Raw genomic sequence first — 13,074 nt, forward strand, 5'->3', positions numbered from 1 at the left:
CTAACAAATGGGTTGTTAACAGTCTAGCAGTCACAGTTTTGATTGGATCATCATCAAACTTTGTCAGACTGTTTGTCTCAATAAAATACAGATCAAGTTCGAAGATGGGTTATCTCGGGTCAAAAACTAGGTCACAGGAGCTAAAAATAGAAAAAGTTTGTTAACACTCTAGAGGCTGCAGTTTTCATCCAAATATTCTGGAAATTTGTCAGGAAGGTTGTTTTAATGATATCTAGGTCAAGTTCGAAGATGGGTCATCTCCGGTCAAAAACTAGGTCACAGGAGCTAAAAATAGAAAAAGCTTGTTTACACTCTAACAATTGGATTGTTAACAGTCTAGCAGTCACAGTTTTGATTGGATCATCATCAAACTTTGTCAGAATGTTTGTCTCAATGAAATACAGATCGAGTTCGAAGATGGGTTATCTCGGGTTAAAAACTAGGTCACAGGAGCTAAAAATAGAAAAAGCTTGTTAACACTGTAGAGGCTGCAGTTTTCATCCAAATATTCTGGAAATTTGTCAGGAAGGTTGTTTTGATGATATCTAGGCCAAGTTCGAGATTGGTCATCTCGGGTCAAAAACTAGGTCACAGGAGCTAAAAATAGAAAAAGCTTGTTAACACTCTAGTGCCTGCAGTTTTCATCCAAATATTCTGGAAATTTGTCAGGAGAGTTGTTTTGATGATTTCTAGATCAAGTTTGAAAATGGGTCATCTCCGGTCAAAAACTAGGTCACAGGAGCTAAAAATAGAAAAAGCTTGTTAACACTCTAGTGGCTGCAGTTTTCATCCAAATATTCTGGAAATTTGTCAAGAATGTTGTTTTGATGATATCTAAATCAAGTTCGAAGATGGGTCATGTCCGGTCAAAAACTAGGTCACAGGAGCTAAAAATAGAAAAAGCTTGTTAACACTGTAGGGGCTGCAGTTTTCATCCAAATATTTTGGAAATTTGTCACGAAGGTTGTTTTGATGATTTTTGGTCAAGTTTGAAGATGGGTTATCTCCGGTCAAAAACTAGGTCACAGGAGCTAAAAATAGAAAAAGCTTGTTAACACTCTAGTGGCTGCAGTTTTGATTCAAATTTTCTAGAAATTTGTAAGGAAGGTTATTTTAATGATTTCTAGGTCAAGTTCAAAGATGGGTCATCTCTGGTCAAAAACTAGGTCACAGGAGCTAAAAATAGAAAAAGCTTGTTAACACTCTAATGGTTGCAGTTTTCATCCAAACATTCTGGAAATTTTTCAGAAAGGTTGCTTTGATGATTTCTAGGTCAAGTTCGAAGATGGGTCATATCAGGTCAAAAACTAGGTCATAGGAGCTAAAATTAGAAAAAGCTTGTTAACACTCTAATGGCTGCAGTTTTCATCTAAATATTCTGGAAATTTGTCAAGAAGGTTGTTTTGATGATATCTAGGTCAAGTTGGAAGATGGGTCATCTCCGGTCAAAAACTAGGTCACAGGAGCTAAAAATAGAAAAGCTTGTTAACACATTAGGGGCTGCAGTTTTTAACCAGGTTTTCAATTTTGAAAATCCTGGTTATTAGATTGGGGTATGGCGGGCGGATGGGCAGATGGGCGGGCGGGCGTCAAACGAAATTGTGTCCGCTCTGTAACTCTTCAACCCTTTGAAGAATTTTGATGAAACTTCAGACAAATGTTTACCACATGAAGATGACGTGCAGAACGCATGTTCCGCATGGCTGGCTCCAAGGTCAAGGTCACAGTGACATTAACATTGAAAATCCTGTCCGCTCTGTAACTCTTCAACCCTTTGAAGAATTTTGATGAAACTTCAGACAAATGTTTACCACATCAAGATGACGTGCAGAACGCATGTTCCGCATGGCTGGCTCCAAGGTCAAGGTCACAGTGACATTAACATTGAAAATCCTGTTTACATGATTTTAACTTGATTTGGCAGTCAAAGGTCATATCATCTTTGGAGGTAATTTAAAAAAGATATGATATATTATTTCATGTCTACTTTGTAACTTGTTTTTCATTATACAGAATTATCAATATAATTATAGTGAACAAATTCTTCTGTGCTGAACTCGTCCTACATTTCTCAACGGATTTTGTTCAAACTTTCACAGAAGCTTTGTCATCAAGCACCCTGGCACATATTGTCGGGGTTTTGTGATTGGATAGTTTTTGACCTAATTATGGCCCTTTGTTTTTTTCCTTATACATAATATTATAGTGAACACTTCTTCAGTGGCAATTCCTCCTACATTATTCATGTTTTACATTGCACAATCATAGTTACATTGTTTGTTGCTTGTATTTGTATTTCAAATACAACATATTTATCTACAATGGTGATAATTGAAAACCTGGTTTCATGGCATTGCCATGTTTCTTGTCATCCAAATATTCTGGAAATTTGTCAGAAAGGTTGTTTTGATGATTTCTAGGTCAACTTCGAAGATGGGTTATCTCGGGTCAAAAACTAGGTCACAGGAGCTAAAAATAGAAAAAGCTTGTTAACACTCTAGAGGTTGCAGTTTTCATCCAAATATTCTGGAAATTTGTCAGGAAAGTTGTTTTAATGATATCTAGGTCAAGTTCGAAGATGGGTCATCTCAGGTCAAAAACTAGGTCACAGGAGCTAAAAATAGAAAAAGCTTGTTTACACTCTTGTGGCTGCAGTTTTGATTCAAATATTCTGGAAATTTGTCAAGAATGCTGTTTTGATGTTTTCTGGGTCAAGTGCTAAGATTGGTCATCTCCGGTCAAAAACTAGGTCACAGGAGCTAAAAATAGAAAAATCTTTTTAACACTTTAGTGGCTGCAGTTTTGATCCAAATTTCCTGGAAATTGGTCAGGGAGGTTGTTTTGATGATTTCTAGGTCAAGTTTGAATATGGGTCGTGTCCGGTCAAAAATTAGGTCACATTGCCCAAATATGGAAAAATCTTTAGAACACACTAGAGGTCACATGTTTGACTCAGTTGTCATCAAACTTGGTCATGATGCTTGTTTAAGACATTGCTTGGATGCGGTTGTGTCAGGTGAGCGATCCAGGGCCATCATGGCCCTCTTGTTTACTTCCCAAATCAGCAATTTTAGCAATATTTTTGCCCAAAATCAAGATGCCAAGGCCTCAAAATCACATCTGTAAAAAAAATATCCAAATATATGGAGCAAGTTGAAGAGAGTTAATGTTTGATATATTTCTTTGCATTTTTAGTCCAATTTTGAAGGGAGAATGGTTATGTTAAATATCACATGTGGACAGAATTACCCCGAGGAGAGACCTACTGTACATTTTGTTACTAAAGTAAAACTACCCTTTGTAACAGATAGAGGATTGGTGAGTAGGAGTTTTCTATGTACCAAATCACATTTTGCTAAATTAAGGCTGTCATTTACGGGGAAAAAACTTTGTATCAATATATCAAAAGACAAATGTTGGCGCTATATTAACATTTCAAATGAAATAGTTTAAAACAGTGAAAATTATTTGAATATGTTTCATAAATTTTGATTACAGTGATAATAGTCACCTCTGGTGCTATGCATGCTTGTTTTAGACCTTACACTTGTACAGTATAGGACATATTTAAAGAAAGTATATTTTCCTATTAATTTTATGCTCCCTGAAAAATTTTAAGGGAGCATATAGTTGTCGGGTTGTCCTTCCGTCCGTCTGTCCGTCCGGCCGAAATGGAATAAGGGACCATAAATTCTTTTGTTATTTTCTATTGTTTAAGAGAGGGCCAATGGCCCATTACTCTATTGTTACGGAATGAACTCTATTGTTCTCTTTTGTTCTGTTTACAGTTAGATGGCCCCCTATCCCTATTCGGTAGTGCGTCCGTACGTCCCGAATTCGTGTCCGGCCCATAACTTTTTATTTGGAGTCAGATTTTAAAATTATTTCACGGAAATAATCACCATATTGAGACGACGTGTCGCGCGCAACATTTGGGTTGCTACCTTGAACGTCAAGGTCACAGCATGACCTTGCAGCAAAATCGTGTCCGGTCCATAACTTCAATATTTGAAGTCGGATTTTAAAACTATTTCACAGAAATGATCACCATATTGAGACGACGTGTTGCCCGCAACATTTGGGTCGCTACCTTGAAGGTCAAGGTCACAGCATGACCTTACAGTAAAATCGTGTCTGGTCCATAACTTTGTTATTTGAGTCAGATTTTAAAACTATTTCACAGAAATGATCACCATATTGAGACGACGTGTTGCACGCAACATTTAGATCGCTACCTTGCAGGTCAAGGTCACAGCATGACCTTGCAGCAAAATCGTTTCCGGTCCATAACTTCATTATTTGAAGTCAGATTTTAAAACTATTATACAGAAATGATCACCATATTGAGACGACGTGTCATGCACAAATTTGGGTCGCTACCTTGAAGGTCAAGGTCACAGCATGGCCTTGCAGCAAAATTGTGTCTGGTCCATAACTTCATTATTTGAAGTCGTATTTTAAAACTATTTCACAGAAATGATCATTATATTGAGATGATGTTTCGCGTGCAATATTTGGGGGGGGGGGCTAACTTGAAGGTCAAGGTCACAGCATGACCTTGCAGGAAAATTGTGTCCAGGCCATAACTTTGTTATTTGAAGTCGGATTTTACAACTATGTTACAGAAATGATCACCATATTGAGACAATGTGTCGCGCGCAACATTTGGGTTGTTTTTACACTTTGAACTTTGTCTGTGACATAACTCTGACACTACAAGAGGTATACCTTCCTGTGTCCAAAACCTATTTGGAGAGCATCACCCGGTTCTTGTTTATCACTGACATACGAAAATTGAATTCAGGGTTCCAGGTTAGCCAAGAAAAATGGAAAGATTTGTGACCTCTATTAAGACAAAATAAAGAAATAATTTACAAGACATGAGTAGCTTTTAGACTATATCAGTATTCTTTATGTTGTTTATTATTATATTGAATGGTTAATATATATGAAAATATCAATATTGCGATATTCAGCAACAGCCCTTGTTAAAATTTATCCATCTTGTTAGTTTTTGTTAGAATCTTTCAAAGTCTATACATTTGTATGATATATTGTGGGAGGTCTTTTATAGAAATCACTTTGTCCCCGTCATTGTCCCCCTCTGTAAATCGCATAAAGGCTTTCTTGTATGTGTTTCAGGTGGATTTTAAGTTAGTTCCAGAATTAAAGAATTGGTCATCAAAATGTACAATAAAGCAGCTACTGACCGGTATACGGAGGATATTGGCGTCAAAGGACTACATGAAAATAAGTCAACCGGCCGATGGTGCAACTTTCTGATATCTACAAAAGAAAATCTTTATACGACTCTTATAGACTTAAAACTGAAAAAATTGATAGATTCTGAACTGTTTCTCTCTGGAAATTGAGACTGTCATAATATAGCAGTTTTCCTTGAGCTTACTCGTTTATCAACAAAGGAATAAATGCATGTCCTTGCACATGAAGAGCGTTAATGTAGAAAATGAGCGTTTTACTTTTACAATTTAAAGCTAAGCTCATTAAAACCGTTTTTTTATTTCTTTCAAGAAATGAACAAAAAAAAAATTATGTACCACTAATTTCACTTTGATCCACGATGTTGATTAATGTTTGATAATTATTGTATGATTTCTTTCTACTTTCGTCTGATGACTCTATTACATTGGTCTTTCATCTTGCTATATAAGTATATTTATCTTTGATTGTTTCCCTTGGGGAAAGAAGGAACGATTTGATACCAACGTAATACGGTCATCAGGTGAATGCCACTATATACCGGCAAAATGTATTTTTGTAACTTCTATAATTATTGAAATCTTGTCAATACCAGTTTAAGTCAGTTATCCGTACTCTCTTTTCAAAAGTTACGAAAATTATAGTCACTCAAGCTTAAATTTTTTAAAGGTACATACACAGCATTTTACCAAAAAAACAAAAACAAAAAAATTCGGACTTGTTTGATTTATATTCAAATTAGATTTTTTTTTGATTATAAGAATTGATAAAATATACATGAACTAGTGTTATTATTTTATAAAGTCAGTCTTGATTTTCTTGTAAGGGAGAAACATAAGTGCTTTTTTTTGTTTACTCTGCTGACCTTTTTCATTTTAATATATTTTTTTTTCTCTACAAATGTTTTGTTTCACTTATTGTTGAAATTCTTGACAATAGCTTAAAAGTATACCAGGAATACCTTTTTATGTTAAATCATGCATTTTTTTAGGTGTGGTAATTACAACTAAATACAGATTCAAAGTAAATTTTTCGAATGTAGTAATTTCCCAATGTTTGTTCTTTTTCAAGTTTTAATTAAGTTCTTATCCGTGGATGTACTCTGAATGTAAGAATTGTTTACATATTGTGTATGATATCATAGGGTCACAATGATAAAACACTGAATGAAATATCTGTGTAACATTTTCCCAATTTAGAATACAGGTAATACATATTGGCTGCAAGTGTTGGAAATGAAACCACTACTAGAAAGATATGAGCCGTGCCATGACAAAACCAACATAGTGCATTTGCGACCAGCATGGATCCAGACCAGCCTGCGCATCCGAGCAACCCGATCAGACCCTATTACAAGTAGAGAAACTGATAGCGGACAGAATGGATCCTGATTGGGCTGCTCGGATGCGCAGGCTGGTCTGGATTCATGCTGGTTGCAAACGCATTATGTTGGTTTTGTCGTGACGCGGCTCACATGTACATGACTTACGACAAGTTCAGTATCAGCGTTGATATTATTGTCTCTCTTTTTTTTGTCATTATTTTTTTCCCACTCTTAGTGCTAAAGAAACCTATGTATAATTTATTATTGTAACTTTCTTCTTGTGTTTGATAGATCCCTAATATGACCTTTTATTTGAATAACAACAGATTTAACCACAAACATTATATGCTTTTTTGTTAACAAATATGCAGTAGTGAAATTCTTATTGAAATGCACAAATCTGAACATTTAAATAAGACAGATTAGGGTCATATTAGGATCTGTTCATATAACAGATGTAAGTTTGTATAGATTCATGCCAGATAAAGTATTATGTCTGAATTGATTAAATTTTCAAATGTTTTATTGAAGAAAAAAAGGCAATAATTATAGTCTTGTCCCTTTTTTCAGTATCTCAAAGTAAGTAAAATTTGTAGGGAAAATAAATAAACTGTTATACATGTAATTAATATTATGAACTGGAAAAGTTGTAATTGTTCATTAAATGAAAATACGATGAAATATTTCAAATGCATTTTTTTTAAAGATAAGAATCATTTATTTATTGTCAGAGTGGTATTTTTTTTCCACGTTTTTTTTCTTGTAATAGAGTTGGTAAGCGAATAGTATGGATCCTGATCAGACTGTGCGGATGCTCAAATTACTGTTTTTGTTCACTTTACCATTATGTTGGTTTTGTAGTGACACGGCTCAAATTACTTTTTTTGTTCACTTTACAATGTTTTACTTTGTAATACATTTTCAGAATTTTCGTGAAAAATTAGCATAAATCTGAAGGTGTGGTGCTTTAAAGGATTTGTCTATTCTTTCAGCTCCAGTTGCTCATATGAAACAAGAATCTGTCAATAACTCCACACAACATTTCAGGACTAATTTAACTTGAGGAAAAGTTACAAATGTGTTTAAAAAGAAATGTCAAATAAATGCATTCAAGAAAAGTTATGATTTTTCTATTAGAAAAATATAAAGATGAAAGGGTTTATTGTACAAAGCAGTAAATATATATACCGGTATATTTTTTTCTCGACTTTTATATAGGCCCTATGGCATCTTCTCTTCAATTCAGAGGTGTTAAAATGGCTGAAATGTTAAAAAATTGGAAAAAGAGTTTTCATGCAATACTGTTCATCATCTGTAGTGCATTTAAATTTGGCCAACTTTGTTTTATTCCTTATATAGCGGCTGGAAATCAGTGTTCGGGGGAAGATTGATGTTTAAATGCTTCTGACCACACTGATGCTTATTTATTGTTCTGGGTTATTTAGAAGCTTATTGGATCTACATAAGGTACATTATAATGTTAAGAATGTTGGATTTATTTGCATATTTATGATAGAACTTTAACTTATATACCTGTGCTTGGGAATGATATCTTATTTGAGCCACTGAATAGAATTATTTAGTACTAATAATTGTACGAGAGGACAAAAAAAACAAATTGTCAGAACTGTGGAAGCATTTTGTAAACATATAAAATATAATACAGTAGAACTTCGTTAAGTTGAAGAGACTTGTGTCTAATCTGTGAACATGTGGACTTCGTCTCATGAATTGGTTTTAATGACAAAATTTTCCTAACACATCGAGAAAATTGCAATATCAAAGATTTACACATATAAGTTCTATTGTATATTATCAATTTTTAAGATTTAAAATGTTATAGGTATTTACTATCAAAGTATATGGTGGCTCAAGTAAGGTTGATATTCTGCCCTCGTGTGAATGGTATTTTAGTGTGCATATATACTTTTCTGTATCCGTGTCAACAGGATGACCCGGTATAAGAATACAAGTTGGGTTTGCTAATTTTAAAAAGTTAAAGTGATCATTACCATTCGAAGGGATGTTATATATTTGCGATTTACACATAGAGATATATGTAAGGAGAGAAGAACATTTCTAAATTTCTATGTGGGCTAAAGGAAAGCATTCACTCTCTTATCTGAAAAGTTAAATGTGATTTTCATCATTTTATACAAATATAAGTATTAACAGTCTTTATGTTTATTCAGTTATATTTTTTCTTCATGTCCTTGCAGGTGATAAAAATCTGTTGATTTTTTGACTGTCTTCTGTTAGTACTTGACATGCTTTTGCCGGGTTTTTTGATCTGTGTTGATGTCTAGACAAGGGTGTAAAATATAATCTTCGAGCAAGCTCTTCCGATGACGGTGTTCAGTTATCATTTGAAGAAATGTCCGCCTCGACCATCTTGAGAAATAGCCTTCTTTTTCATGATTTTTTTTTAGAAAATACTAGCCGGAAATCCATTTAACTTGATATCTCATGTAACTTACATTTTGAAATACAAGCTTCATGATTTTTGTAATCGAAATACTGGTATTTTACACGCAACAAGGCAGATGCAAGACTCATTGTTTTGAAAGTTTTTCTTGTAACTTTTTCTTATTGAAACCAAAGGCATTGTTACAGGTTCTTAAAAGGTTGACCACCTCTTTTTCATTGGATTTCGGAGGGGAAAAAAATTGCAGAAACATTAACTTCTGAAAAACTGAAGTTTTTTCTTTCTCCTTTTTTAATTTTTTGTTTATTATTATTTGATTATACAATATTGATACACTGTTCTTTAATGTGTATACCTTATTAAATAACTACTTGTTGTTTTTTTTTCCAAATCACTTCTGTACTAATTTATATTGTCTGTATACATTCACGTTACATTAAATTGGGAATTAGTTTCGAAATAGGAAACAGAATGAGTATACATGAAATTATTGTATACCACCATGTATTAAAGATATGATTTGATCAATAAATGTGTAAAAATTGTTACATGTTTTCATGTTTTATAAAACAGTCACGTCCTTGGAAAGCTATGACTTTTATCTTGTTCTCAAAATTAGTGATCATTGCTGAAAAAAAGAAATTTAAACTGTTAAAGAGGAGTGGTGGTTCTGTGATTGCTTCAAGTGTCCTGCCTCTCAATCCTGGGATAATGGGTTCGAGTCCTACTTGGTCAAGGTTTCCTCGTGCCACTTGTACTGGTTAGTTCCATGAAGCGGACTCAAGAGTGGTTCTAGTAAGTTACAGCTTTCATCATATATGAGCTAAGATAAATATATTCATGACTTGACAAGTGCAGTATCTTAGAAGGTGTTTTCATGGTAACATATGGCGCCCAGCCAAGAAGTAAGGTCACAAAATGCCTGTAATACATTGGCTATAACAAAAGTGGCAAGTTCATCTGATTATATTTTAACTGAACGGACCAGGCAAAATGAGGTTTGAGGTAAAAAAAAAAGATGGAAACTTCATTTGGGGATATTATCATGAAATAAACATTGGAATTTCCAAAAAAAAATGTCAGACTAGAAAGATGAAAGTATCATTGAAAAGCATGAATGCATAAAATTAAAAAATCAAAGGGCTGCAGCTCTATGGTATTTTCTGATCTTTGCAATCTAAATCATACGGACTATCTGTATGTACTTTCCTGTATAAGTTTATTTTTATATACTATAATTCATCTTACCCAGCGACAGCGTTTTGATTTTCTTCTATAACAGTTTGAGATTGATACAATCATATGGAATTTTGCATGAAAAAAAAATAGAATTGCCTCGACTAGGATTTGAACCATAGGCCTCTCACACCCTCAACGAGACCGCTTACCTCTGCACCACGGCAAAGTAATACATATGTACCTTGAATAAAAACGAATACATTATGTAATTCTAAATTGAGAATTTCAATTTCGTGTTTGCAATCCTTATTAATTTCGAGGTATTTTGTTCACGATAAACCTGTTGTTTAACACTGATGAAAATAATTTTGCGAAAATCTTCTAGCCAAAACAGTCCGACATGTATATATTCCAGTACTCGACAGTCAGATTTATTTGTGTACTACGCTCTGGAGTATTCGGTAATCGACATAGCTAAAAATAGCATTTTCATTGATTAAAATGATATTCATGATAATCCGAAGCTTTACGGAAATAGCCGAACATTTTTCATTGGGTAAACAAGATATTCATCCGCGAAATTTGTGATTGTAACCTCATATTTCTATTGACTAATCTAAACTTTTAATGCACTGTAATTCGTTAAATGCCTACATTAAAAATTATTCTTTCTTTTAAATTGCTGGTTTTTAAGCAGTTTTGAGTGAGAACTACTTTGCGTTGTTAGGACTGTGAGGAAATTTTGTGTTAGACCGTGGATGTTAGCTATGTATTTACCGATCTTACGATCAGAAAATACAAAAATCATAGGAAAAGACTTGGAATTTAAGTTTTAGCAGTTTGTATGAAACCTGTCTTAAGTTTTTTCATCTAAAATATATATTTAAAGTAGCCTACTAGCACATACTCGTTGGTTTAGTTTTAGAGATAGATTGGAAGCTCCCCTTTATAAAGCATGTAACACTCATCCAAAAGATAATTATAATATGCCTGTGTGCCAGCCCGGAGATATCTCCTGGAACTTTTTCAATTCTATGTAGGTCCGTAAAAAAACACCATTTTCCGAAAGCCCATCAACACATACTAACTTGTAGACTTTTATACTTTTGTTTATGCAGCCTTTATTCATTGACTTATGTCTTTCATATTTAGTAGGTACAGTAAATATCTTGGGTGTTCTAACTAGGTCACTAGGTCAAGGTCAATGGTGCTTAACTATTGCACTTACTTCCTTTTATTTAATGACTGATGGCCAAAGAAAAAGATTGACAACTGTGCAAGGATGGGAGACATCCATTGTGCAATGCAATGTTTCTTGTTTCTGTGTTACAGATATAAAGGAATATAGTATCACAGGTAAGAAATATCATCTTTAATCAAATAAACATTTCTTAACACAAAATATGATAAAAACAAACATTTTGTTTTTAAAAAATCATGCGCTAGCATATAAAATACATATATTATTTGCATTACTGCATATTGAACTTTCAATAAAAATTTTATGTTACATGAAGTCAATTATGTGTATAAGATTGCCATTTTGTTCATGTTCATAAACTATACAGCAAAATCTTAATTTTTCGTAGGAAAATAATTTTTCGTGGTTTTTGTGGTTTGGTCAATTCACAATTTTATTTCGTCTGCTGTAAGATTATTTTACATCAAATTATTTACATTTTTACCTTTTGGAAAAATAAACACACCACAAATTTAAGAACCCATGAAAACATTCTTTGTGACAAAAAACCACGAAATTTCATGCCCACAAAATTTTGTGAATTCACAACATATTAAACATTTCAATGCAACATTATTTTACAATTTTTTACGTAGCGCTAATACAGACATTCTCAAATTGGTTTACCCCAATGTAACTGTTACACGAGATCCTTGTTTATACCATGCTGAGAGTTATTTTTGCACAAGTGACTTATCTTTGTATAATAACTTAAATATATTTCTCAATCACACCTTAATTTCTGTAATGGCATTGTCCTACAGTGAAAATGGAACAGTCTATTGTCAGTTTAAGGTATTTCATGATCAAAAAACAAATTTTTTAACAGAATTAAGTATAAAATCCTTGCAGGTTGAAAGGGAGTTGGCAAATCATCATCACATCATGGCTTGCATTCCTACCCATCACATGTCAAGTTTCGTCCTCGGCAACCAAAAGTTTTGTCCTCTGCAACCAAAATTGGCAATTTGCCAAACTAGGACCGGCTCCTAATTTTTTTATAAGCATTTCAAAATCATCTCTTCAGTTGTTAGCTTCACTTAAAACAACTGCAAATATTATGTACGCCATTTCCAATCTTTAATGAATTTCATTACACTTCATCAAGTTAACCGTTGCTTCTTCGCCTGAAAGAAAATGGAAAGAATTTTTTATGAAAATCTTCTTGACAAAGAATTCTGCAATTATACCATAACCAAAACACTTAAGCGTCAAATAAATGATAGATTAACAAGTAACTGTTTTCTTTTCCCTATTCATTAATTGTTATTAAATTGCACATTACTGGAATTTGAAAACATAATTATACATATATATTTCTTCACCTTAGTGCAGTAACAGATTAAGTCCTTCTGAATAGGAGTTAACCCGTTATTGCACTAAGGTGACAATATGTCCGTCTGCTTAGCCCAGCAGGCTGTGCAACTGATAAGTAATCCAGTGGTTGCTGGTTCAATCCTTGAGCAAGGCGACAATTGATCTCGGACATTTAGTCTAATGGTCGTTTGTTTCTCCCCATTGATTCAGAACTCATGTGAGATTAGTCGAGACACTTGCGGAGAAATCGGTATTTACTGGTTAGTTATCCAGGAAAACTAGTTAGACTGATCGACTGCTAAGATTTGACCTAGAAATGCATTAAAATCTGTGTTAAAAAAAACCCCAGAAAAACAAATAATTATATTA

General features: G+C 33.7%; 2 protein-coding genes across 3 annotated transcripts in view; one reads left to right on the forward strand and one right to left on the reverse strand.

The window, feature by feature from the left end:
- Positions 1–6,144, forward strand: part of LOC132725474 (ubiquitin-conjugating enzyme E2 variant 2-like) — a 19,508-nt gene extending 13,364 nt beyond the window's left edge. For both annotated transcript variants that reach the window (XM_060710612.1, XM_060710611.1), the window contains exons 3-4: positions 3,196–3,318; positions 5,143–6,144. In XM_060710612.1, the coding sequence (XP_060566595.1) occupies positions 3,196–3,318; positions 5,143–5,283 (264 nt within the window). In that variant the 3' untranslated portion in view covers positions 5,284–6,144. The remainder of the gene's footprint in view (positions 1–3,195; positions 3,319–5,142) is intronic.
- Positions 6,145–11,505: 5,361 nt separating this feature from the next.
- The window catches only part of LOC132725475 (cyclin-dependent kinase 10-like), a 31,529-nt gene continuing 29,960 nt past the window's right edge, over positions 11,506–13,074 (reverse strand). Inside the window, exon 13 of the mRNA XM_060710613.1 lies at positions 11,506–12,515. Coding sequence (XP_060566596.1) covers positions 12,492–12,515 — 24 coding nt within the window. The 3' untranslated portion in view covers positions 11,506–12,491. The remainder of the gene's footprint in view (positions 12,516–13,074) is intronic.

The sequence above is a fragment of the Ruditapes philippinarum genome, unplaced genomic scaffold (assembly GCF_026571515.1).
Source record: "Ruditapes philippinarum isolate M1 unplaced genomic scaffold, ASM2657151v2 ctg552_1_1_1_1, whole genome shotgun sequence".
NCBI classification, from domain to species: Eukaryota; Metazoa; Mollusca; class Bivalvia; order Venerida; family Veneridae; genus Ruditapes; species Ruditapes philippinarum.